The sequence below is a fragment of the Thunnus maccoyii genome, chromosome 20 (genome assembly GCF_910596095.1).
Source record: "Thunnus maccoyii chromosome 20, fThuMac1.1, whole genome shotgun sequence".
NCBI classification, from domain to species: Eukaryota; Metazoa; Chordata; class Actinopteri; order Scombriformes; family Scombridae; genus Thunnus; species Thunnus maccoyii.
Window position 1 is genome coordinate 5,174,234 of NC_056552.1, and position 27,443 is coordinate 5,201,676.

General features: G+C 40.7%; 1 protein-coding gene across 2 annotated transcripts in view; it reads right to left on the reverse strand.

Annotated features, from left to right (window-relative positions):
* Positions 1 to 27,443, reverse strand: part of myo1d (myosin 1D) — a 111,016-nt gene that overhangs the window by 25,692 nt on the left and 57,881 nt on the right. For both annotated transcript variants that reach the window (XM_042397658.1, XM_042397659.1), the window contains exons 17-21: positions 17,246 to 17,469; positions 16,264 to 16,402; positions 15,659 to 15,763; positions 15,347 to 15,460; positions 4,267 to 4,421 (exon numbers count right to left, since the gene is read on the reverse strand). In XM_042397658.1, coding sequence (XP_042253592.1) covers positions 4,267 to 4,421; positions 15,347 to 15,460; positions 15,659 to 15,763; positions 16,264 to 16,402; positions 17,246 to 17,469 — 737 coding nt within the window. The remainder of the gene's footprint in view (positions 1 to 4,266; positions 4,422 to 15,346; positions 15,461 to 15,658; positions 15,764 to 16,263; positions 16,403 to 17,245; positions 17,470 to 27,443) is intronic.

A 27,443-nucleotide genomic window follows, 5' to 3' on the forward strand; every position in this document is an offset into this window, starting at 1 on the left:
AGAAAGATATCTGAAATGTGGCAGCTTTAACATTATCTAAAAAAATAATAATAAACCCACTTCAGTAACTCAGCAAAATCAAAAATTCATAATATCATGCAAATATCAGATTAATGCCAAGCAGATTTGGAAACTGTCAAAAACAAAAATCATGCCTCATGGAAACTCAAGTATCCAGACGCAGCTCTGACATGAAGAGGGTTTATTCCCAGAGGCGGTGTCATTCTGTTTTGGCCTCGCTGTCACTTTGAGGAGGATAAAGTGTTGCTTTGTTGCTGCTGTAAGCTGCCCTGCTCCCTACTCGCTATTGTGCATATTGTGCACTGTGCAGCATGTTGAAGGAGAGATAAAGGTTAAAGCCACATCTACAGGGAGCTGCAGTGTTGGGACTCAGCATGCAAAATATCATACAGCGTACAGATACAGCAGCGTGCTCTCAGGAATTACTTCTCCTGCAGACACACACATGAATATAAATACAGTCACACACTCGTGTATTTGCACATGCCGGTGTGTGTCCTTTTGTTCTGTAAGTGTTTCACAGTGATGGATGAGTCGGCATGCAAAGCACATGGAGGGTCATTACATGAGGCCCAGCGGAGGCCTTTCTCAGCCCAACACCTATAAAGAAATGGGTCCCACAATGAAACAAGATACCATCACAGAATGGCAATGATGGAGCACGTGCTCACCTCCCCGACACACACGGGTAAAGCTGCACATACACACACACACACACACACACACACACACAGCAAGATAAGCAGATGCAAGCACATCTGTCTGCATGCACGAGTTCTCTCTCTGTCCCTCTCTCTCACACACACACACACACACACACACAATCATACATACACAAAAAAGAGACAAACATGAACACACAAATCAATACATGTGCCCAGACTATTGTGGAGGAATCAATTCAATAATCAGTGAGATGAGAAGGGTTGTCAGCGATCTAAAAAACCCACACAGCAGCACAAGTGGCCAAATTAACTGGAAATGTCAAATATCAACACAAATTACTTCTTGTTTTTTTTTTTTCTATTTCCTGATCTGATTTTCAACAATGTTTTGGCAGAAATCTTCCACAGTTTATTACAAGATTGATTGTTGACATTTTCTCCTTCTGCTGCACAGTGTAAAACATAGATTGTAGACAAACATGGACACAACTGTGATGATACCTAGATATTATTGAAGGTATGATCTGAAGCTCGGATTTTTATTTTTTTTAACTAGAGTCAGAAAATCTAAATTTTGGCAAAGATGGGTGGAGCTGTGCAGAGCTGAGGATCAAGCAAACATGTCCCAACATATCTCTCTTTAAGTCTAAATATATCTTTATTGCCATGCTAGACATGACTCTTTGGTTCGGACTTAAATATCTCAACAACTATAGGATGGATTCTCATAAAATATTGTACATATATTCATTATCCCCAGAGGATAAATCCTAATGACTTTGGTAATACATTAACTTTCCTTCTAGCGCCATTACGAGGTTGACATTTGAATAAAATGTTGCATGTTATGGATGGATATTCATAAAACATTGGTTCCCCTTGTAATAATTTTGAAATTGTGCCTCCATAAGTTCATTTTAATTTGTTCAGTACTTTTTTAATGACCTTTTTTAAACCTCATATCTGCAAAACGAATGAAAGTCCCATCAGCTCACATGGTTTGCCTTTCCGTGCTAGTTAGAAAATATTAGAATGCTTCCAAGATCAGATTTTATACCTGTTAATCATCAGCTTGTTGGCATTGTCATTGTGAGTGTGTTATCAAGTTAGTCTAGCTGTGCTTAAGTGCAACCTCACAGGGCCGCTAGCATGGCTGCAGACTACATCTTGTTAATAAAACTGTATTTTTATCCATCGATCCACATTAGGGGAGTTTAAATTAGCTATAGAGACCATAAAATCCTGTGGAATATGTTCCTCGGACACTTTAATATAGTGTAGTCAGAGCATCTTGCAGCCATTATAGAGGAACTGCAGTTTAAGACACTTCTGCACTGGCTGAAGTGTTCATATTGCTGTTTGGTGCAAACACAATCCAAAACTACAGGTTGCAGTTTCTGGTTCACATCACATTTTCATTCCCACAACGGATGAGAAAGAATCACAAGGTCATAAAGTCTAAAAAAAAAAATCATGTATGGCCTACAGAACAACTGACAGAAACAGGAAGAAGGTGCAATGTCAGGAACAGGTACATCTAATTATGTCTGAGCGAGGGGATTTAATGACAAATCCAATCCAGTGAGTCAAATTAAGTGAACAAGGTTGAAGTAGTGAAAAAAAACAGCGAATTAATGCAAAAGCTTTTTCTGTAAGCAGTAAATAGAGGAAAGCTAGGTGGCCATTTCAGTCAACGAACATGGCCCTAAAGAATTAATGCAGCACTTACAGTACTATAAAATACATCAGATAGGCCCCATAGCTTTTAAATGCCACATGATTTTCAGCAGCATTTTCTTTTAATTTTTCCCCAAAATGCAAAGAGGAATCAGAGAGGATTCCTGAAATCACTTTATTCACACAGTTTTTTGCTGGGATTACTCTTTTAAATCACTTTTTTTGAAGGTTGTTGGAAGAAGAACAAGTAAATAAGCTGCTCGTAATGATAATAGGGAAAATATGGATGAATATTTGTGGTTAACAGTCGGTTGTAACAGCATCTTTCCTTGTTACGTAACAAAATCACCCTTAACTTGCACTACAGTCATTTTAACTGTCCTCATAAAACTTACAAACAAAGAGTGATCTGAGGACAGCTTGTCTTCAGTCTGATGTTAAAGGAAGCGGGTGGGTGTCTGAATTTCCTGATGATGAGTGGAAAAGACAGGCAGACCTACAGCAGTAAGACTAACCTCAGCTGAACTGAACATAAATAAATTGAGCTCAAGGAAGAGATACCCAGCTCATGTACGTCATAACCACAACCTCATATCCAAGTTTCAACACCCTATTCATAAGTTTAACCTTGAACAAAGAGTATTCTAGCAGTTTGTAAACAGGATCTGTAATAGAAAATATTCAATAGCTCCTGATCTGTTCCTACTCTTCAATGACTGTAAGTGACAAAGGCATGCTGTGCGTTTTGTATGCTAATCCTGTATTGTAGTTTTGGAGAGCGATTTGAATAGGGACTGTCCTCAAGTGAACCTCTGTGAATTGAAAGGTAAGATAAAGCAGCTGCAGGATTCAGGGTTTTAATTCCAGCGTGTAATACATATCTGTGTTTTTATCTGGTCTGCAGGATGGAAACAAAATTGATGGTAGGTTTTTATAGTATCCTGTCCTAAAGAGAGCTCAGATTAAATGAACATCTGGGTTCAAGTCAGGACAGACTGTGCTTTCTATCTGCTCCTTAATCCTGCTGCCACAGCTCATATCAGTCAATACCAAACATCTGGACCAATAATACTGGATATGATATGTTTGCACTTTATTAGTCTGGTTGAACTGGACACAGAACTTGGGTGCGGACCAAAACAACTGGTCTGGTCCGAAATGAACTCTGGAGTGATTCGTTTGTACACGTAGTACACGTACTCCGCAAGTTTGAGCTAAACGGCTCCGGTAGACAGGTGTGCTTTGCATACTGGGATGTAGACGAGGAAATTTAACAGTTGCAAGCAACTAGCTGGAGAATTCATTGAGGTCCAACCTGGACTAGCGCAACGAAGAGCGTTGCATTTGGCCAGAAGACCTTCTTCCTGTGTTCATGCTCTTGCGCCCACCCCAGACACATCTGACCAATGAACGTTCTTACGTGGCTTGTATTGATGCATTTTGGGTCACTTGGATTTTCCTCTGTGTTTAAAGAAGCTGAACCAAGGGGGAAAAGTTTACCAACTGATTTGGACCAGAGCAAAGAAACTATAGGTTTGAAAACACCCTCAGATTATGGAAAGCAAATTAATTTGAGGGAAGAGACAGAGAAGGTTATTTCACCTTTTTAAAAAATCCAATTGTCATTTTAGACTCCATCTTGTACGGCAATAACTCAAATGAAACGCACTGGGTGTACGTGTGGACAATGTGCCGATTGTTGAATGAAAGTACAGTAAAAAGAAGAAATAAGTTGGTCTTTACCTTCACCTCCGTGTGATCCACAGCTCAGTTTGATCAGCAAACTTTAGTCCATGTTTTAAAGCATTTTAGGACATTTAACAGATGATCACATCACTGCAGATAAACTAGTTATTCAGCTTCCACCACCACTTGTTGCCACACGTTTTCCTTCACCACTCACCTCTTGAAGTGGCTAAGCAGGGTCCCGACCAGCTCTCCGATGCGGCTCTCATTGGCGGGCACCATGCCCTGCAGGCACACCACGAGATCCCTGCTGTCCTTGGTGTGGAACACAACCAGCTGGTCCTTCCCGGGGGACACGCTCATTCCCGTCACCTGGGACAGCGTGAGAGGGAGGACACATACAATTAAACAAGGAAACATGAACATAAAGCCAACAGAGAAACACACAAGGCTGCTGAGAAACATCCCGTAACCGTCTGTACTGTAGATAAACACTGAAACAGCACATATACAGACACAGATGCATACCAGTGAATTTGAGTTTGTTCATCCAAAAGCACATAAATTCAGTGGAGTTGTTGCAAATTCATTTGTATATACAACCTTTTTGTGCCTTTGATTCTGTCTTTATATATATATTTTATAGCTTTTTATATTCTGTTATTATATTTTTGTCTTTTTGTATATATTTATTTACTCTTTTTCTGTAATGGAGTCTCCTGGCGAAAGTATTTCAAATGATTGTACTTGTATAAATCAATTCATTGTCTCTCACTTCAACAGGATGTAAAGGCAAGAGACCTGAGGAATTCTACATTTTCAGCAGATCTATTATTTCCATGGGAAGACAAAACCTTCACAATAACAGCTTATACTGAGGTTTTTTCAAGAGGAGGTCCTTCCTGCTTGGTCTCTCCCACTTAATGGATGGATTTGGCCTCATCCAGTTGGGAGTCTATACCCAGATAGCACATTTGCTGTGGCTCAGATCCGGCTCACAACCGACACTTTTGTTACTTTCATCCGGCCAACATACCGCATGGAATGATGGCACTTGGGCGGTCTGCTCCCGTTTCCCAGATCTGGGCCACAAGCAAGCCGTATGTCAACCAAGGACAAACCAGATAAACCAGAACTGGCCCAAATCCAGAATACACATACCTGAGAGCACCACATCTTTACCAAAAAAGGCCCACATTTTATATATTTGGGCCATGTTTGCTTTTTTACATGTGGGACATTTCAGGCTCACATCTATTTTGTCGGGGCCAGAAGAAGGCCAGCAGTGCTGTATCATTGCCTGAAGTGGCCCACTTCTGTATGCTGTCTGGGTATAAGCCTTGTGGCTCCCAAGATGGCTCCCTCCCTCCTCTCTCTCTCTCTCTCTCTCTCTCTCTCTCTCTCTCTCTCTCTCTCTCTCTCTCCTGGAAGGTTGGCGCCTCCCTAACGCCCACCTCGGTTTTGTTTGTTTTAGACTTTGTTCATATCAGATATCATTTTAGGATTATCACCTACAGTTTTCATAGCATTCAACACCCACAACCCACACCACTGATTCTACATATCATGTTTAACTTATTTTGAGTTATCTTCAATAAACTATTTATTTAATTGTTAGTGTGTGGACCTCCCTCTTTGTTATGGCCTGAACGAGCTGCATTAACAGTATTTTACCATTACTGTGGCTTATTTTTTTACAATTTCAATATCTAAAATGCAAAGAACCAAACAGATTTGCTAAATTCTTGCTGTTAAACACAAAATGCAAAACACTAAATCACATGATCAGTCCTTATATGAAACCTTACATATTAGCACTTCAAATGCTTATTACTTGACATACATATCACTAAATCAATGTGTGTGTGTGTGTGCAAACGTAATTGCTGATCCCTTAATACATTTCCTCTTGATAGTAATGTAGTAATGTTATATAAATGATTTTCAGAATAATAGTTCACTGTATTTTCGACATATAAACTAAACTGATGCAATAAGTAAAGAATGTAGGATTTACTGTTAAGACAGACTCTAGACTTTATTATTTTACTATTATCTATAGTTACAGTGACACAATAAATACAATTTCAAATAATTATGTGTAAGTTGCACATTTTATTTACTGCAAGAAAAAGGTCAGTATCTGGTGTGTATCAACGTACGGGACGTCTCCCACTTAAGACTTAAATCAACACATGAGTAGTAAAGATTTATCAATCCCAAAGGAGTATTTTAATTTTTTAAGTCCTCAAAACTACATACTGACGAGGAGCAGCAGAGCTAAAAGGGGAAACCCAGTTTTGCAGTTGGATTTTTTTAGCTTTACAGGTGTTCAAAGCAAACACAACAGGAAGAAAACAATATCTTCACTGGTAAACACATCGCAGGAGGAGGAGGAGCTCAGCCTTACGTCTCATTAACTCCCCCGTTACTTTCTCTTTCATCCCTGTTTTCACTTTTGTGGAATTATCTCTCTTCCTTTTTTTTTGCCAACCTCTCCTTTGTCTTTCCCTCCCTCAAGTTTTTTAGCCATTTATTTCTCTCTAAATCTGTCTTTCCAAGCTGAACTGAGGCGGCGCATGTTGAGGAAACAGCCTCGGGGCAGCCAGTCAGGCACATTAATATCTTCTCAGTAATGTGAGCGCAATGCTCAGACAAATTCTCCATGAGGGGAAGACAGACAGAGACAGGTTGCTACCGGCGGCTCAACAACCAGCTAGCCCGTTTAGCTCCAACATGACGCCTGTGACTTCAGAAACAAACACTTCACGTAATCACGATGAATTAAAGCCTATAGCCATGCCTCTCTGTCTAGCAATCCACCCGTAGTTAATTACATGGAGCCGATTACATTTACATTTATATTAAAGGCTTAATTGATTGGAACGACAGTCGGTGTTCTAATGAGTTGGGTAATGATACATTCTGATTCGTTTCCTTGTCTCATTTTTAGTCTTGATTTCACCAATCAGTATCACACGGAGTATGAAATCTGTGAGAGCCATTTATCTGCCGGCCATCTGCTCAATTGTTCATCGACCCACAAAAATCTGACAAAACTTTGGGACGAGGACACATTTCATTATTGCATTACAACGTTTGGTCAAGACAAAGAATGGTGGCTGCATTATGAAATGGTTGGGTTGCTCTTCTTTGTTGGTAAATAAGATGCTACTAGATAAATTATACGGCCAAAAGTATCTGTACTGTTGACGTACTTTTGAGTACTTTTGGCCTGAGGTCTTCTTTGTGGTTTGAGTGCCTCAGTTCCAATCACGGAAAATCTTAATGCTAAAGAATACAATGATACTTTAAACAACTGCATGCTTTCAACTTCCTGTTTCAACATGACAATGCCTCAGCGCATAAAGCCGGGTCCATAAAGAAATGGTTTTCCCAGTTTGGTGTTGAAGAACTTCAACCCAGTCTGACAACTTTAGAATGAACTGGAACGCCGACTGTGTGCCGGGTCTTAAAGCCCAACTAGAGCTGAAACGATTAGTCGAGTAATAGATAAGATGATTGACTATTTGGTCATTTATTAATCATGAAAGTAATTTTTCAAGCATAATATGTAACAGCAAACTGAGTATCTGTTGGTTTTGGACTGTTGGTCGGATAAAACAAGCCATTTGGAGACATTCCTTTGAACTTCAGGAAATTGTGGTTGGCATTTTTCACTATTTCCTGACAATTTATAGAACAAATGATCAATCAATTAATCAAGAAAATAATCGTCATCTTCATGTTTTGAAAACGTATTTTAAAAATCAGCCAGCGTATTCTGTATCAGTTTGGTTTATTCCAGTTGTTTGGTTTGTAGCTGTCAGTCGAAGCAGCGGTCGTATGGTGAGAATTAGGTTCTCATGAATTGACTCAGTATTTTGACAAAGGCGGTTGCGAAGCTTTAAATAAATCGTTGGTTCACGTATCTCACAGTTCAATCTACGACCACTGTTTGGATTGTCGACCAAAGATTGCACCGCGTTTCTCTCACAAATGTCAACCTTCGTCTGATACGACAACAAAGAAAACAGTGTATAAAGGCCCTTTTGACACTACTAAATATGTTTTGGAGAAATTATACAACACACCATCATTACATATTTAAAATGGACATTTCCATTTCTAAAAAAACTCCTTTTGTATCTTATCCAGGCCCTTTAAGCAGACCAATAGTTCAGCCTCTGTCTAAAGTAGCAGGATTTCATTTCTTTTTCTTGCTCTACACTCAAAATACATTCATACACGTTTGAGCCCGAATCCAATCTGAAATATGCGAGTGGACAACACGAACAACCCAAGGAACAACCTGAGCAACAAGGGCTAAAGAATGGTTAAGGAGGAAATAGAGGTAATATTGTAAATGGAGCATTCAGAACAGACTGAAGCCCTAGCTTTTGACTTTCAGGGAGCATTTTTACATACGTTCGCCTCAAATTTCGGAACTTTGACCATGTTTAACATAGACATCCAACATTATAACAGTATATAAATGAACAGATAATCACAAAAAGCATGTGATGCCCCCAGTACAAACAAGGCGACACACTGCCTGTACCGTACAAAGTGGACAGTACACTGATCCCCTCTGTTCCACCATCGTCAAGAGGACATAATTTGAACAGCAGGTTCACCCAGTCTGTTCTTATGGGAGTAACATATTGGTTATATAACACATCTCGACAGTCATACAAAGAGTGTAGGGTGGGGGCTCTGTGATTAAATGAATATAATATAATAAACTAAGCTCTGCTGTCTTTCATGTCGTGAGGCTGTGAGGGCATCACTGAGACAGACGGCTCCTGCAAGCTGATTCTGAGATGTATGAAATGAATTAACACATATACAATTTATACTTGATCATCTTCTCATCCTGATCTGATGTGTTGATAGATTTACATTATTTGAGAGCTACTTACAGAAAGCAGCCATTTCTTTTGATTAATGCTTTGTATTCTTTCTGCCACCTGTTTCAAAATAACACGACACAGCTTCACGTTTATTTGAGTTCATAAACAAAGTCTATATGTTCACACCTCAGCTGTAGGGGTTGGTAGGTTAGAGAGAGAGAAAAAAAAAAAGACTGAAATAAAGGGATCAACAGGTAGATTTAAAAAAAATAAATAAAAAAACAGAGGAGAGAAAGCTTTAGGAGAACGTGAGCCGGAGGGATCACAAATAATCCTCGCTGGGAAAGCAGGAGGAAAAGAGCGCACATACAGCAGGCCGATTTGTGCACATGCCTGAGCGACACCAGACATCAGCTGATCTGCCCTGCCGCTCGGTATCCATGACAACACTGTCTCCTGGGAAGTTGGCATGACAACAACAGGAAGGGAGAAGCAGCAGCAGCAGCGGCGGCAGCGAGAGGGGAAAGACAGCACTAGATAGGGAGGAGAGGAGAGGAGGGGGGGGGGAAGAGGTAGGAAGGAGGGGGAGGAAGAGGTAGGAATAAAATGACAAAAAAAAAGATGGGTAATGGGAATGTGAAAAGGAGAGAAAAGCTAGTAAAAAGCAGTGAGATGAGTCACTAATGCAGAGTGGATACTTCACCATTTCTTTAACAGTATTTGTTTTATTCAACGAGAGATAAAGTGTAATGATCTCACTTTTGCAGCACAGGCATTAATTGGCATATAAATCCTTTGGCAGACAGTTGTTGGCTCCTCACTAGCACTGGCCATCTATCAGCCCCGGCTATTCCCCCCTTTTGCTGCCCTGCAGGAGCAGCAGTAAATACACAGCGCAGGGCAGCCAAGGGGATGCTGTGGTGTTAGCCTATCAGTGCTAATCAACAGTGAGCTAACTGCTTTCCCCTCTGTTTGACCTGCTCCGATCGATAGCTCAGCGTCACGCTCCTGTGGCTCTCAGCCTACAGTACATCTCTATCTTTATCTCTTCCTCTTCACCCGTCATTCTCTCTACACCTCTTCTCACCCGGCCTTTGCACTTTTTCACCTTGACCAATTCAGTCACCCTTAAAGCTTGACATTTACTGCCTATAAAGGTCCGGTGTTAAGTATAAAGCAGGACAGCTGTTTTAATCAGTGATGCAGTAATGACTAAAAAGACCAAAATACATGAGGAATTGATTCTAACAAGCATTAGACATTTAAAAAAAATAACAACATATAAAAGAAAGAAGTAATAGGAGTGCTGCTGGTGTCCCTCAAATCACTGGTGCTCATTGAAGGGAATAATATTGAAGAAGGTTCAGGTCCAGGCACTCAAGGTAGGTTTGAAAAATAAAAGGCTTTCATTTAAGTGGGCTTGAGTCATTAAAAAACACACCAACCCATGTCAGCTTGCGTCTTCTTTTTCAAACTTTCAAAACCATTTTTTGGTCATAATTCTTCCGCCCTTCAAACAATATACTTGTGATCTTGAACCAATGGGCTTAGGGCTGAGTAGACAGGGTAGGAAAGGATTGAGATATGGACAAAAACGTTGGCTGCGTCCAATACTCCATATTAACGCGCTATTTAGTACGCTACAACAGTATAAGTATGTCCTAAACCTTAGTATGAAACCAATAGTACATGAAGTGCAAACTATCTCTGGGGAAATATTACAGTATGCATGCACTGGACACTATGCTGGCATAAATATCCCACAATGCAATGCAGTAGTGACAACGACAACAATAACATAATAGACATAGTGCACAGTGACCAAGGCAGCTCTGGCTACATGTCAATAACGCTTCAACACAAGTAAGGTTTCACTTTTCAAGGCGTAAAATATTTTTTAAATTAGTTCAGACTTTATGGTTGGCACAGGTTACCATGGTTACCTGTCTCCAACCGGCAAGGAGGCTCTCAGGAAGTGATGTGATAATTTCAGATCAGTGCGACCGAACAAATAGATTCACACAAAAGTACATTGAACGATAGTACACATACTGAGTATGTAGTGCGTAGGATGCGGAAGCAGAGATTGTTGGCTTTAAATCTTTTCACAGGATTTGATTATATTATGAAAAATATAAAATATTCTTATCTTTTAAAAGCTCAGGACAAACAGGGATCTATGGGGGTCAAGATTATTTATTGATATTTATTTATTAAGATTTATTTTCTTTTAGAAAGCTTTAAAATGCATCTATATACACTGTATCTGACTGTTGTTTTGTTATATTTTACAGTATTGTCTTTTACGGGTACTTGTGAGACATGTAACTGTGGTATTAAAAGGTGCTATTGAAATAAAGTTTACTTAATTACTCATGTGATTGTCAAAGAATCTCATGAAAAGACCAAAAAACCAACAATGTGTGAGTTTGTCTCTCTGTACATTATGACTCCTCTGTCCTGTCTCGGGCTCATTTGTTTCATATTGAGGATGTAAATCTTGAAAAACTGGTCACAAATATATAGTGTCATTTTATAAAAAGGGTTCAGTAGTTTCCTAAAACAGCTGGGCACTGTAGCTTTTAGCAGACATTACTCAAACAGGAGTAAAAAGTGCATTAATCAGGGACTATTTTCAGCAGCGGATTAATACACTCTTGTTTTAGTGAGTATTTCTGGCAGCAGGTCAACGTATGTGGGATTGAACTAAAATAAATGGTGATGACAAACATGTCACCCACTGACACGGTGCAGCTCATCGATGTGCTTTTAATAGTTTTTAGATATATCAGGCTTTGGATACACAAACAATACATGTTAGGAAATATTTGTTTATTTTGGTCTTTTCGTTGGATTTGCCGAAAATAATTTTAAAAAAATTCGGAACATCTCCAGCATTATCCTGTAAGAATAAAACTTAATCTCTGTGTTAACATGTATTCATAGCTCTCAGCGTGTGTGCCGCGCTAATCTTGTGTCACTGTCGATGTGCGAAAGCTGCAAACCATACTGTGCACCCCCTTGTCCTGGTACAACACTGATGGCTCGCCATATGTCTCGTGTATAGGACTGAGCCTCATCTATCAACTCAGAGTGTGTGTGTGTGTGATAGAGATAGAGAGAGAGAGAGAGAGAGAGAGAGAGAGTATCTCTAAATGAACAATAACTAAAAATCTCCTTAACTTCCTGCTGCTCTCTCTCCGCCGCCATCTGTCTCAACCTCAATCTCCTCATTTCACTTCCAGATGCAGCGATACAGGCTTTGGGTGTCCATCTCCGAGCTCTCTAATTCCTTCCTGTCACCTTTTCGGATTGAACGCTGCAGGTGTCTTGTCACACTTGTCATTGCCCACAGGCCTCATATCTCACTCATTTCACCAGACGACGGGAGCGTATCCGTGCCTCGGAGATTAATGTATTACACCTTCACTTCCTGTCTCATTTTAACATCACCTCAAAAGGTCAGCGGTCCAAATAATTCAGGTTTTTTTTTTTTCCCCATAAGCAGAACATAATAGAAGAGACGGCTGAATTTGAAATATGATGGGTTTGTTTACATGTTCATCAAAAATGTTGCCGTCTTTTCTGTATTGGTTTTCTTGCAGGTAACACACAAAGTTCACAAAGTTCTTGCACTCTGGACAATCTTGCAGGCATGTTCATCACATCATCAACTATGTAATGTTTCCAGATGGCGCTAGGTTTGTTTACATTCACTGACCTTAATTTTCATGGCGGGAGCTACTCTTGACAACTTCTGATTGGTGTTTTTTTTTTTTTTTGCCAGGCTATGTTTTACATTTACATATATATAGCAGCGGTGCCCTTTGCCTGTATGAACATCTCCCGATGAAGGTCTGACAACCGAAATGTCGTTAATAAATTGAGTAGAAGTGGTCGACAGCATGCAGGATTTTTTGGTCCTTTCATGTCTTTATATTCTTAAAAAAGGGAGACTCGGCTGTCCGCTCAACTACATCTGTATGAGTCTCTTGTAGTTCTGTCTGTCTCTAAATTTGGGATTTAGACCCTGAAAGAGAGGACGTTTTTGGAAAGTGTGGGCATTTTGTTCGGTCCTCAATAAGAGAACTAGCGTTATGTTAAAGGTTAGAATTAGGTTACGGTGAGGAATAATGTGTTTTACTTCTTATTGCTTCTCTTGGATGTTTTGAGCTTCACTTGGTGCAGAATGATGTATGAGCAGAGTTTGACAGTAGAAGACTGTTTTCACATTCATCTGCAGAGAAGTGGAAAGTTTCTCTCTGTGCTCATCTTAAATCTGAGAACTAGTTTGGAGTGTGTGTGTGTGTGTGTGTGTGTGTGTGTGTGATATGGAAACTTGAAACTTTAATGGACTTTTTAGTGAAGTAGGAGACATCCTGTGTCAAGTAGTTAAAGTTTTGAAACGAAAAAGAATATTTGCATATTTACAGATTCTGGTATTTATTTCAGTGAAGGGAGAAGGAGTAGATGTCATTTAAGGTTCAGAAGTATAGAAACACAAACGTATATGTGTGTCTCAGTATCATTATTATTATTATTATTTAACCAAGTCACAAAAAAGGTCAAAAATAAAATGTATATGAGAAGAAAGAAGGAACAAAAGAAAAGAAATTCAACCTTAAATGCAACTGTTTTTTCAGTGCTCATGAAAAAAAAAAGCATGAAGTCAACACACAAACACACAAACACACACAGGCCACTTTTACCATGGAAACAGTCTCATGTGCTGTGTGCATGTAGCAGCCTTTAGAAAGGACCTATCACAGTGTGAATATGAATTAAAACCAGCCAATTGTAGAGCTGAATGAGAGTTTTGCATATTGACATGTTGCCATGTTGATAACAGGCTGGTGTGAAATCAGAGATAATATACTGTCACCTCTGCCACAGCTGCAGGAAGACGCTCAGATTCCCTCCCTGCTGTGTGTTTCACATACAGCAGGATATACAGTACCGATCAAACTCACCACTGGAAGTGCATGAATATTACAGCTATTACAGCTGTTATGAAACCTCTCATCTAAAATCTTTTAAGAGCTGAGGATTGTCTCTTTTAAAAAAACAACGTGTAGCGCTCTGTAACTTCTGTAAATACATGGAAATTTGAGCTAATGAACAGCATGAGAAGAATGTTAAACATAATCCTGTCGCTGCACTCGGTCTTCAATAATTAAACTCTGGAGCTCATCTATTTTATTCCATTGACTCTGACAGCACTCATTTTCTGATATACAGCATGGTCTCTGTATAATGAGGTAGCCACTGTAATTACACTTGGCCAGCTGTAGTATAGTCCAAATCAAACCCGTTAATTAGAATAGAGTTGAAATGACTTCTGCTCATCTGTACATCTATCTCTCGCTGGTTTAGAATTAATCTCTGACTGTCTTTTATGATATGAATCCTCTCGGCCTCTCAGGTCATTTAGTAGTGATCTTGTACTATATATGTTCCCAAGAAGAAGAAGAGGGTGTTTAGTTACTCTACTTCCACATGATATAAGAGAAAACCCTTTAAATCCATGTGAAATGCATTAAATGACACATCACACACTTAAATCTTGCATTTATTTCTCTGTTTTTCATCTTTTTTCAATTTAAAACAATGTTTTCTATCCTTTTGATTTGTGTTTTGATGTTATCAGTGCATTATGTAAAGAACCTTGAACTGCTTTAGTGTATGAAATGTGCCTCATGTATAAATATGCCTTGCCTGAATAAACAGCAGCTTAAAAGGTATCATCATGATGAATCTTTTCTCTTAATGTCTCTTCTGTAGTTTAACGAGGGGCTGAGATGTAAAAGCTCACAGATCTGTTTTGCGTTCATAGATTTTGATGTGAAATTCACGTCAGGCTTTTGACGCCTTGTTATCGTGCTGTTCTGTGATGTATGACAATTCATTTCGAGGCTGTTCCGAGTGTATAACATGTGATTCAATTCAATCAAAAAAGCAATAAACCGTTCTAAAACTGAACACATTGATTAACTACACGAGGAGTGTTTTGTGAATTTGCATCTAAAAGATCTCAGCTTCTATTAGGCTGATATATGAGATCTTGTCTGCACTAAAATGCTATTTCCTGAGTGTCTCATGAGTCGTCCTGTTTTTTTTTTAAATTAGAGCTAAAACAATTTATGGATGAGTCAATTAACAGAAAATTAAGCGGCAACTATTTTGATAATGGATTCATCGTTTTAGTTGCATTTTCTAGCCAAACATTCACTAATTCCAGCTTCTTAATTGTGAGTATTTTCTGCTTTTGGTCTCTGTCTATTAACTGATAACTGAATATATTTGGGTTTTTGATTGTTGGATGACATTTTATAAAGCGATTAATCAAGAAAATAATCTGCAGACTAACTGATATCGTTAGCTGCAGCTCTACTTGTAATAAAGGAGGCTGTAAAAGAAGTGGTATTGTAATGGGGAGTGTCATACGTTGTAGAGGGGGATGCTCTTCATGGGTTTGTACTGCTTCAGGGGGTCCATCTTGTACAGGTGGCGGTCAGTGATGAGCACAGCCCGGTCCTCTGCCTTGTGGAAACGGTTGATCTGAGAAACACACAGCTCCTCATTAGTCACCCCGCAGGGTACACACACACACATATATACACATATACACACCTAAAACACCCTGCAGGGAGATGATGCGAAACAGAAGCAGTTGGGTTTATTTGTTGGCACAGACAGACACATGTTGTGGGTGTTACGGTGCATGTGGTTAGAAGTGGATGAGTGCTCTTAAAGTACCTTGCGCACGTTGCAGGAGAATAAAACTCTCATGAATTTGTCCTTCCGCTGCAGCTCGCTGGAGACCAGTGTGAACGATGAAGCTGTGTCAGGGCTGTCTCGCTTCTATAGGACACACAAAAGACACCCCCCCACCAGAAACCAGTTAAAAAGACTCATTTCAAACAAATTCAAAAAGACACGATGTTGGCATTTATCAAGTTGAGATTCGGCCTTTGAAAAAGAGTTCTCACCTTGAACATACTGTCTAAGGCAGGACAATAAACCCTTAACTTATTGAATTACTGACATTACTCATTCACTGAATGAATTCATATATAGTGAAACTGTTAGTAGCTACAACTTACAAAAGACATCCAACGTGTTCAGTCCAGAATAACTGACTGGATATAATGAATTAGTAGTATTAGTATTAGTTTTTGGAGAGATAACAGTGCCAGCGAGATAAGAGATAATATTTTTGTTTTGCTGTATTCATCATATGTGATGTGTAATACTGTCTGCATCCTTTGTCTTTCTTTCTTTCATTCTATCACTATGTTTAGTTGAAGCCACACATATCGCTGTACTCTTCCTCCGCCCACGCTGCCATCCCACCTACTCACCAGGTAGTTTCCTTCCCAGGCTCTTTGTAGCCCCAAGTCAGCCCTCTGGCCCTTCAGGGCCTCCAGGCTGGCTACTTTGGCCCTCACCTGCAGGGCCTCCTCTGGAGAGAGTCCTTTGATCAGTGTCCATGCCCACCACCTGGAGGTAAACACACACACACACAAAGAGCAAACTAAGAGCAGAGGAAAATCGACTTTCTCCATCGGGGAAACCACACAAGACCTTGATTGTTGGATTAGTGGGGTGCAACAGCAGGACTGCAGCAGACCCCCGCTGTACTGTACTTATTAGCCCTTCACTCACAGATCCTGACAGCCAACATCATTCTCTAGGAAGGCTATTTTCCTTTGCTTTTTTTTTTGGTGACATACAACAAAGATCCCCCAACTGGGAATCAAACTGTGGACGCTGCGGTTGGTATACGGTATGTGCCTGAACCATTAGGCCACCAGGGAGCCTTAGAGAGGCTATTGTTTTACTGTGCTTGGCTTAAAATAGAAAAAAAAAGCAAACAAACAGATGTCAGGATGAAAGGCAGTGATGAGTCTTTGATGGAGGAAGAAAAATCAATACTCGGTGTGTGCCAAAGGCAGAAGGAAAAATGTGTAAGTTGCTTCAAATAGGACTCATCTGGATGTAAAATTACTCTCGGGGCCATGCAGTTGTGGTCGACTCCACTTTTATTGCAGCCAATTTAGGAAAGTGATTTTCCTCAAAAGACAGCAATTTAAGAATCTTTTATATTGAAACTCATCCTCTGTCTCTGATGTAAATGGCAGAACTGGGACCATACTGTAGTATCCATTGTTGAACATTTAAAAGCAGTTTTACTTTATATTTTTCAACAGCGAACTGAGCCAAAACCTTCTCTGTAATAGGACCTACTTGGCACAAATATAAGCAGCCTGTTGTGCTTGTTTATCTGGAGCAGATACACAGTAGTGACATTTAGAGATAAAAGGTGTTATTTTGTCTGAGTACCTGTTGTAGATGCTCCTGAGTGCCTCTTCAAACTTGCGCAGGACTTTGGGGGGTGTGGGCCACTTCACATGTCTGCCGTAGTCCTTCATGGATCGGACGTTTTTGAAGCGACGGTTGACCTCGCGGATGTAGGACTTGACCTTGTAGCGTCGGTAAGCCCGCAGGATGACGAGGGCCGCTCGCATCCGCCGGTATCGCATTCTGGCTATGGTTCCCCTCCACACCTGTATGATGAAAATCCATGAAAATGTAGAAAACACAATCATCACTTTAACATGTTTGCTGCACAGATGGTACTCCAGTGGTTTGTTTTGCAATCCATAAAATTGGAAGGCTGACAAGATAAAAATGGTTAAAAAAATGGTCTAATTGAAGAAACAGAGGTCAAAATATCCTGATTTCCAGTCAGTAACAAACAGCATCTTTCCATTAGACCCTCCCTGCCAAGTAACTGTCTATGTCTCTCAAACTCCAGTTGGCTCCGAGCTCAAACTGAGATTACCCGTGATGACATCATCAGGGTTTATTTTCTCAGACTTGACAAAGCTCCTCCAGAGCGTGACACAACTGTTCTCACTGAAGTCTTTAAGGGTCTAAAATCTTGGAGCAGATCTGAAACAGACCAGTAGAAATGTACCTAAATCCGGCGTGCATAAATAATTTAAAACAAAAAGCGACCTGAAGACAGTCTGATCCGAAATAGACCTGCGGAAAACGGACCTGAAGATCCAACCCTGGCAGCAGCACGATGCTCCACCAAATAACTACAACTTAAATTCACACCCTCATGATGCACCACATGGTCACAGCGAGTCCACTTGGATCTACATACTGACACACAGACCCCACTGCAATAAAACGGGACCCTACTAGACTGAACATAATTTGGATCGCGCCCAATTTAGGTCTTGGGTCGACTCAAGGAGACAAACTGACCCTTATGTGTAAAATCAGTTAAGTGCCCCTTTAAATACAGGAGGAACTTTACTAATGCATAAGGGATGAAGGAGAAATTTAGAACGGCTGTGTCTAGATTTTATTTATTTAGTAGAATATCCGCCACTCACCGGGCTATTTTTAGGTTTTATGCACCGGTGGTAAAAAGCTGACCATAAAGAGACACAGACTCATGAAGAGTGATAGCATGGAACGTATTTATTTGTTATACTGTAATGCTTGCAATGTTTGAACAGCTTGGACTACAATAAAGGCTAAAATAAGAAGCCCTAAGCCCGCCTGTAACCAAACATAGGTTGAGTGGCTATCAGACCCTCTAAAACATGAATAATAGATGCAAGTGGGACCCCAGGGAGCCATAACTCCTGATCCGCCCTCGCTAAAATCACCACCATATGCTCCCCTTTTACTGTATTCTTCCTCTCTCCCCCTCCCTCTCTCTATCTCCTTCTCTCTCACACACTTTCCCAATTATTTACACACATACTCGACAACATTATAACTAAATAATCAGTAACAGAGTGCATTTACTGTCACAATTTCAAAAGGTAATACTGCAGACTGCACTTGAGGCTCCTGGATATAATCTAACTGTAATGCACAGTAATCACGGGGATCATGAATATTTAATCTTTCCAAGTGTGGGGGTGGCCGACGGCAAAGAACAGGATTTTCTTGCATTTGCATATTAAAACTGTGGAGGAGGCAGTTTTCACCTGATGAGACCGGCGGTGTAATAATTGGCAGGAAGAGGAAGATAAGTCATGCAACACTGGAATACGACATGGCGAGATGATAACCTCTTAACCATATCAGCTGCAAATATATGTGTTTTAGCTGTACTTTGACATCATTTCTCTAATGTGAAATGTCACTTTTGAACTAAAAGAATGTCCGCAACGCTGAACCGGAAAAAGCCGACGGCCTTCTAAAGAAGCTGAATCACGCCCAGATCAATGACAGAAGGCCAGTCAGCCGTCTAATAGCCAGCCAAGTCGGCCTCGTCACACAGCCTTTCTCAGAACAGGAGGGTTTAATTTGGGGTTGTGTAAGCCCTGAAGTTACATAATCATGTCCAGTGCGTCCAGTAATCTGAGATCAGAGCTATCAGCCTGAAAAGTTAAGAAGTCTGTACTCAGGATGTCGACTGATACGGCCTAAAGCCCGCCGGTCTGCGTCTTAAATCTCTGATTCTTCAAATATTGTCTGTATTATATGTGTCTGTGATGTATTTTTACATCTCTATGCAAAAGCAAACATCATCTATTAAAAAAAGGGTACAAAAATAACTCCTCTAATCCTGTTACTATAAGTCTCCGATGGTGCTTCTCTGGCAAAATGGTAGTTGACCTTATCCTCCGTTTCCTCCATGCTGCACTGTCTCTAATACATAATGTATGAGAGTGAGAAAAAAGAGGAGCGACTACATATTCATCACTAATCGACCTCTGAGATGACTCCTCCACATGCTCAGGGTGACGGCGGTGGGAGGAATGAACGGGGGTTTCACTGACTGCTCTGACTGTACTTACGTTCATTTAAATTCAGAGTGTTACAGTAAATTAGGCAGACTTTTGAGAGCAGGCATCGGGTCAAACCATGGGGTGGAAGTTATACTATGAGTGTTTTTAAGCAGGAGTTTGAACCTGCAAAAGCGAGTAAATAAATATTATTTAGGGATATCTGTCTACATATTTGATCTCCATCTGACATTCATAAAACTACTTTATTCAATTTCCGACATGTGCAGCATTTTATTGTGACAATTTGTACCAGGATTTTCTTTACAAAGTCATTTCCTGTTTATGCTCATGAATCAGACAAAAGTGGACGATTTCATTTCATATAAATAAAACCTTCACCGAAAAAAAGCCGTTTGTTCAGGAAGTCGGTTCTTGCCAGAATACAGGAAATAAAATATAATCCATTTTCCACTTTGCTGACCAGACGTTTTCAATTATGGATCGTGACTCGGAAGGAGGAGGAAGAACAGGGTCATCGTAGGTGCTTTGAGGGTGACGTGACTTAAGGTGGAACTGGAGCTTCACGGCAGCAGGAAGTGATTTATAGTTCGGCGTCACCCGCTGACAGCACCACACCGGCATTAAACGGATGTGTCATACGTTATCCGGCTGTACTGTGCTTTGATATATAATACACCCTGCAGTAATTATGTAATATATAACAACGATGGGTTTGCCTTGTCTCATTACTGAGTATGAGACAATTGCAATCAATAGCTGAAGTGATTGTGTTTACATTCTTTCATTCACCGTGACGGTCAGCAGCGATCGCTTTGAGCAGAAGGGGATTTACTTGATGTCTGTTACTGAAAATTAGAAGATTAGTGAGCCTTTTCTTCAACTCGCTTAATGTCGTCTTCGCTGTCAACATCTGACATCTCCACCGGCGACAGAAATTTGATCTCGAAACTCATCTTGCTGAGCAGGCCGAGCTGACCAATCACAGTTCTTGCTGCCTCTATTGTATGAAGCCTCAAAATTTTGTTTCTACTGACAAGTAATACAAGGAACAGAATCACCAATATTGATATCGATCTACGCTTTCTTTTTACTATTAAAAGCAGCCGATGCATCTCTTAATACATTTTCACTACTTTTTTAAAAACATGCATGTTAAAACACAAGAATGGTAAATAATAAAAAGGTTTATTGTGTGAATTCTATGAACTAATAACTAACTAATATTCATGTGAACATAAAGTTATCTTTTCTAAACATTGCTACTCAAAACACTTCATATTGGTGATGTCTAGGCCTGCAGCTACGGATTATTTTCATTATTGATTAATCTGTGGATTAGATGTTTGGTCTATAAAATATCAGAAAATTATGAAAAACGTCAATCATTGTTTCCTAAAGCCAGGAAGTAGCCTTGTCCAGACAAACAGTCCACAACCCAAAGATATTCTGTTTACTATCATAGAAGATCATCTGTATGCATTCATGTAACATCAATGCATGTCACTAACTTTCTCACAGGAAGCCCTGGGTTCCAGGCCGAGCCTTCGCAGTCCTTCACAGACCTGTTGGCATCCTTCCCTGGCTGTTGCTGCTGCTGTTGTCGTTGTTGTTATGATTGTTGTTATTCTGTCCCCCCCCCCCACCCCTTTCCCTCTTTCTTTCTCTCTCTCAACCCAACCGGTCAAAGCAGATGGCCGCCCACCAAGAGCCGGGTTCTGCTTCAGGTTTCTACCCGTTAAAGGGGAGTTTTTCCTTACCGCTGTCGCCAAGTGCTTGCTCATTGGGGAATTGTTGGGTCTCTGTAAATTAAAGAGTACAGTCTTGACCTGCTCTATGTGAAAAGTGCCTTGAGATGACTTTTGTTGTGATTTGGTGCTATATAAATAAAAATTGATTGATTGAAGACTAAAAAAAAACAAAAAAATATTCACACATTTAAGAAGCAGGAACTGGGAACCTAGGAATTTTAGCTTTTGTCAATCTTCCGTCAATTAACCCAATTAATCAACTAATTGTTGTAGCTCTAGGTGTATTAATACTTCAAGTATTGATCCCCCCATAAACACCCGACATGTAGTTACAGTTTTTGTTGTATGAACAGGTCACACAAGCGAAAAGCTGCAAAATATAGACGATCATAAGAAAGCACTTGCTCATCTAAGTGTTCACAAAGGCCATTTCATTTTTTCTGCCTGGCTGCTCTGCATGTCAAATACCCTGATTTGCCAAAAAGCTGCTTGTCTAGACGGCGTCTGTCTGCGATCTGTGAAAATATAATGACACATCGTCCAAATTCAACATTTAGCGGATTATATCTGAACCTCTATAATTCACTTTTTTTTTTCCTTTATTCATTCTACAATAATCCATCAGCATATAAACCACTCCCCTATCCAACACACACACACGTACAGTGTCTCAACCCATATGTGCTCAGAAGATACACCAAGTAGCAAAGCAGAGCAGCCAAAATGGGTTTTCAGCAAGAGCTCAGTCTCAATGTTGCCTGCATAATATCCACATGGTGCACGAGCCTCTGCCAGATCAACAACTGTGTTTATTTAAGCTACAAATCACTAATTAAATTGTCGGGTTGGAGGTGAGAAAATAGCAGGAGGAGGGGGGGGGAAAGACCATAAAGCAACAATGAATCAGATAACTGCAGACATAAACTATCTCAACTGTCTTTGGAGGCTCATTAAGGTGTGTGACAGGTGGAAAGCGGAGAGAGAGGGTAGAGTTATGATGCCACCCACCCACCCGTATACACACACACACACACACACAAACACCGTAAACACATTTTCTGCTCCTCAAAACAGCAAAGGAAGCAGACCGGCCCGTGATGACGCTGGAGAGCTGATGAAGATGACACTCGTGGGGACGGCGGATAAATCAGGCCAATAACAAGGCCCCTGACGGTCTGCCCCCCTTATACTCCAGGCCAATAAAGCCATCTGATCATCCTTTTAGAGACTCTGCCATCGTGGTGCCTGCCCTCATCACGCTCTGGGGCCTTGGATTTACGAGCTCATCAAAGCCAGATTGGGGATCTTTTGTCACAACAAACGGATTGCTGGAGGTTTTTTTTATTCGGGAGGAGGGGCCGGCTGGTTTAAAATGCTTTCTGAGTAAAAACATTCACAAATCACCAGAATGACTGGTGAGAGTTTTCAGTTGAGATGTTGAGCATGAAGACAGGGCCAATTACTGGCTACTGAATATCTTTAATCTAAAAGTATTGGGATTGCCGCTCTAATAAAAGGCTGTTAACTGAACTGCAGTGTTGGCGATTTAAAAAGGTTCAATCCAAAACACACAAACAACTGTGTCCCTTGTTGTCACCTAAAGGGGGGGAGGGGAAAGAGCCCAGATTCCGACGTGGAAAGACAGATAGGCCGGTCTGCACCATTGACACACTTGACTGCAATCTGCTGCTGAACGCCTGAGTTTCCACGTCCTCTGGGGATATCGAGCTGGTTTTCCAGTGACGTGCTCGATACACACGGTGGGGCGGAGGGAGGTGGAATCAAGAGTGTGTGACACAATTTAGTGAGGCTGCAACGTGCTCTGACCACGGGGCTGTCACACGGAGACATCAGGCCAAGGCACAGGTCAGCAGTCATTACCATAAATCAATAAAGTGCTCCGGTGAGCGGCGCACACCCACCAGTAACGCTAACGCCGTGATGTCATTAAAGCGAGTCCACATTCCTTCAATCATCCCAGCAGTATGTCATTTTACATTTTTTGCTCTGGGCTAATTCACTCAAACGATGTGAAACAAATGTGTTCAAACTGATCTTGAACAATACGGTCTAATTAGAAAGGACAGTATTGAAGATCAGATTGAACGGCTCTGGACGGTCCATCCATCAATTAAATGGGACGGGCCAAATAAATTGGCAGTAAATTGCCCGTGGTCAGCAGTATGAGCTTCAAATAACACACGTTATTCCAACATGTTTGAAGGACACGCAATAAAATCAACCGATTAAAGAACTACAGTAGTGATTACACTGAACCATCCATCCACTAATGACAAATGTAAATATTTCTAACACTAAATGACTCCACTGAGTTACTAGTAATCTTAAATATCTCTAATATCTCACACATTTGATTTGTTTTTCTTTTAATTATAATTTTCTTGAGCTGAAACAATTAGTTGGATTTTCAACATGAATTTAATGAAGCTATTTTGTTAATGAGTTGATCATTTTAGTACTTTTTCAAGCAAACAACAGCATTTGTTGGTTTCAGCTTCTTAAAAATGTTCTTCTTTCTTCTTAGATGCTTTTCCTCGTCTTAGATTATAATAAATAATAAAAATCTTTTTTTTTTGGACTGTTGGTTGGACAGAAATAAGCTGTTTGTTATTTTGTCGTCTAGAAAATAGGTTTTTTTCACAATTTTCTGACAATTTACAGACTAAATGACTAATTTGGTATTTCAGAAAATGACCTTTAATCAATAATCATTAGTTGCCCCCCCATCACTTCTTTGTAGCTGATATATTTCTGTGAGGTTGTTTGTTGTTTTATTTTTCAGGTGGGAAGTGGAATTAAAATATATATTAAAAAAAAAATCTGTTTACTTTGGCTCTGAGCCACTCGTTGCCATGGAGATGGTCCAGAGTTAGTTTTTATACCTGCTTGTTTACTGTGGGATATTTTTAGGCTATTGGATCAAAAGAAAGAGCAACATTAGTCGATTTTATAGCCTTTATATAATTGTTCTGATTTTTTTTCTTTGAAAATCATAAGGAACGGCTGCAGGGTCAAGATAATACGCACTAAATACAAAATATACCGAGGGCTTTTGAATTAAGCTTAGAACACGATATAACAAAGGAGAATATGGAAGTTTCTGCAACACAGCTCTCTCTATAAAAACTGAAGAAACATTTCCTTTCTTGAAAATCCAGCACTATGACTGTAACAAAAAAAAAAAGAAGTGAAACTGTCCTCCTTTGATCTGCTTCAGTGTTCTCATCCATTGAAGTTACAGCTTCTAACTAGGTGCCGGCTTTGGATGATAACTAAAACACTTTGCAGGTTCAGGGGGGATCAGAAGGATTAGAGATCATGTTCCTGCTGAGGTCTAGCAGGAGACAGATCAGTTCTGGACATTTAAGCAGAGGCAGGAGGCGGTGCTAGGCCCTGCAATAAGTAGCCTGCTATTCACAAGAGAGCTGCACAGAGCGAGCACCAGATTACTCTTTTCATGTCTCCCAAAACAAGATTTCAGTTATTACTGCACAATTTATTGCCTCAAGACACGACTTTACCCACTGGGAAACAATACAAAATAATAAAATAAGGTTTCTTTATCCTTTAAAAGACATTTGTATTTAGCTCCTGCTCAGACAAGCTCCCCCCCCCCCCCCCCCCCTCCCCCCTGTGGCCACACTGTGAGAGCTGACTACTCAAGACATAACGCTCTCCACATCTGATAAACCTACTGTTACACAGAGACTATGTAAAGCTTTGGAAAGCAATTAAGGGCTGCGGCTCAGAATACACGAGGGGAGTCTCTATTCTCGTTGCTCTGACAAGCGTCGACAGTTACTGTGATGTGGATGGCTGAGCTTGAATTGATGAAATATTCATTTTAACACAGAGGGAAGGTGGGGGAGGCCTATGTTTAATTTATAACATCTGTATTTATGTCGGACTGTGTGCTTTCTTTTTTTTGGGGGGGGGGGGGGGGGGGGGGGGTAATTTCTTAAAGTGGTAATGATTGGATTGCTCTGAACCAGGTAGAGAATTGAACATTGTCGATGCACGATTGTGCGCGGGAAGATGTGGAGCAATCACCGGTAATGCACCCGGGCCTGATTGCTATAAATTTCAGGCCGAGGTGGATTGAGTGGATATAAAGAACGTATCTCAACGAGAGCTGAGATGAGGTGAGCGTGAAGAGAAGGTTTGAAGGATGGAGACAACCCGCAAGATTAAATGGAGCTGTAAAGCAGCCCTCCTCCTCCTCCTCCCGCCCCCATCCTCTCTTGCAGCTACTCCCCCCCCCCCCCCCTTCCTCAAAGGAAGAGACTTTATGGTGATTTAAAGGGGTAAAGTGAGAGGGGCAGCTACAGAAAAACACAACGCTCACCCAATTTGGACAGCTCAACCTGACCGCGGACTGTTTCATGTGGCAAACGGAGGGACAAGAAGTGTGTCTGAGCCTCAGCAATAGCCTGACAGCCCTGGCACTGTGGTCCCGACTGGCATAAGGCAGTGTGGTGTGCCAGGTGCTGATAAGGGGATTGCTTGGCGCAGCAGATCAGACTCAGGCTGGGATGTTTGTTTGAGTAACAGCATGATAGATACAGGAGTCAATTCTGCTGTCACACCACTATTTGATCCTGTGTATCAGTGCGTGCGTGTAGCATGTGTGTGTGTGTGTGTGTGTGTGTGTGTGTGAAGCGCAGGCTCATTACCACATACCGCATGCCTAACCTTAACATTGACAGAGGGCACGATTAAATAAGCCTGCTCCGACATCTCCGCCGTGCTGTGATGTTTGTTTTGGTGGAAAAGCTGCAATACCTCTGGGCTTTCCCTTCATTATCAAAAGCCTGCTTATCCTTGGAGATACAAGATAGGGTCCTCCTGAGGGAGAAGTGGAAGGAACGCTCATCTGGCACGTCTGTGGGAAGAGCCCGCAAAGGGTCACGAGGATCGATATAAAAGGTCAACCAATCAATCGTCTGCAGAAGTTAATTTGGCTGGAGAACCTCCGAGAGCTCGGAGATACTCCTCGAGAAAGGTAGAGCGAGATGGTGTGGAGGAATCTGCTCGCATTATTCTAAAACGTTTAAGTGTCAATCTTTCCACTCCGTTCACATGGCAACCAGGTGTATGCTACAGCTTCACCTGCTCAAGTGATGTATGCAGAGTGATGCATGCACACTTTTTCTACACGCTTACACCGACAGTGTTGACAGACTGTTGAGCTGCCTGCCTGCCTGCCTGTCAGTCAGTCAGTCAAAGAAATGGCATTTGGAAGCATCCAGGCGATTTGCACAGCATGTCCTTAATTTGACAGCCAGTCAGAGCAATACAGCACACTCACAAACCAATCTATCAAAGTAACAAAGTTTTTCCTCGCGTACTGATCCGACACGTGTCAGCGAATGCACCATAATCACACCGAGATACTGGCGTTCTCAGCTGAACCTGTCATCACAACCGCTGACACGTGATACTTACCAACTACTGAATTCAGAGACGCAGTGATCAATATTCATAGCAGATCAGTTGAAGGAATAACTAATATACTGGTCAAACAGAAACAATGGTCTATATAAAAAGACAGAACATGCTGCTAAAGCCAAACAAACACAAGATTTAGTCAGAGAAAAATAAAAGTAATGAGTCAACACCGATACATAATGGATGCAGCTGCTTCCGTACAGGGAATGATGGGCCGTTAAGTGGTTTAAATGTTAATTATATGCAACTGTATGTCTGTCATAGTCATAGTGTTCATCCCTACAGAAGAGTTCAGAGACTTTTAGAATCAATGACGAGGAGTAGTGAAGCTGTTCTGGAGGCTCGTGGAGGTTTAACACCTTACAAAAGGCACTTTATGTTGGTTTTTACTTTTTTTATAATAATTTTTTGGGGGGATTTTGCCTTTATTTGAGAGAGACAGCAGAGATACAGGCAAGAAAGGTGAAAACTAGAAACACTGGGGTTATATTTTGGATGCATCTTAACCAGGATATTGGATTTTTTGCCATTTCCGATATG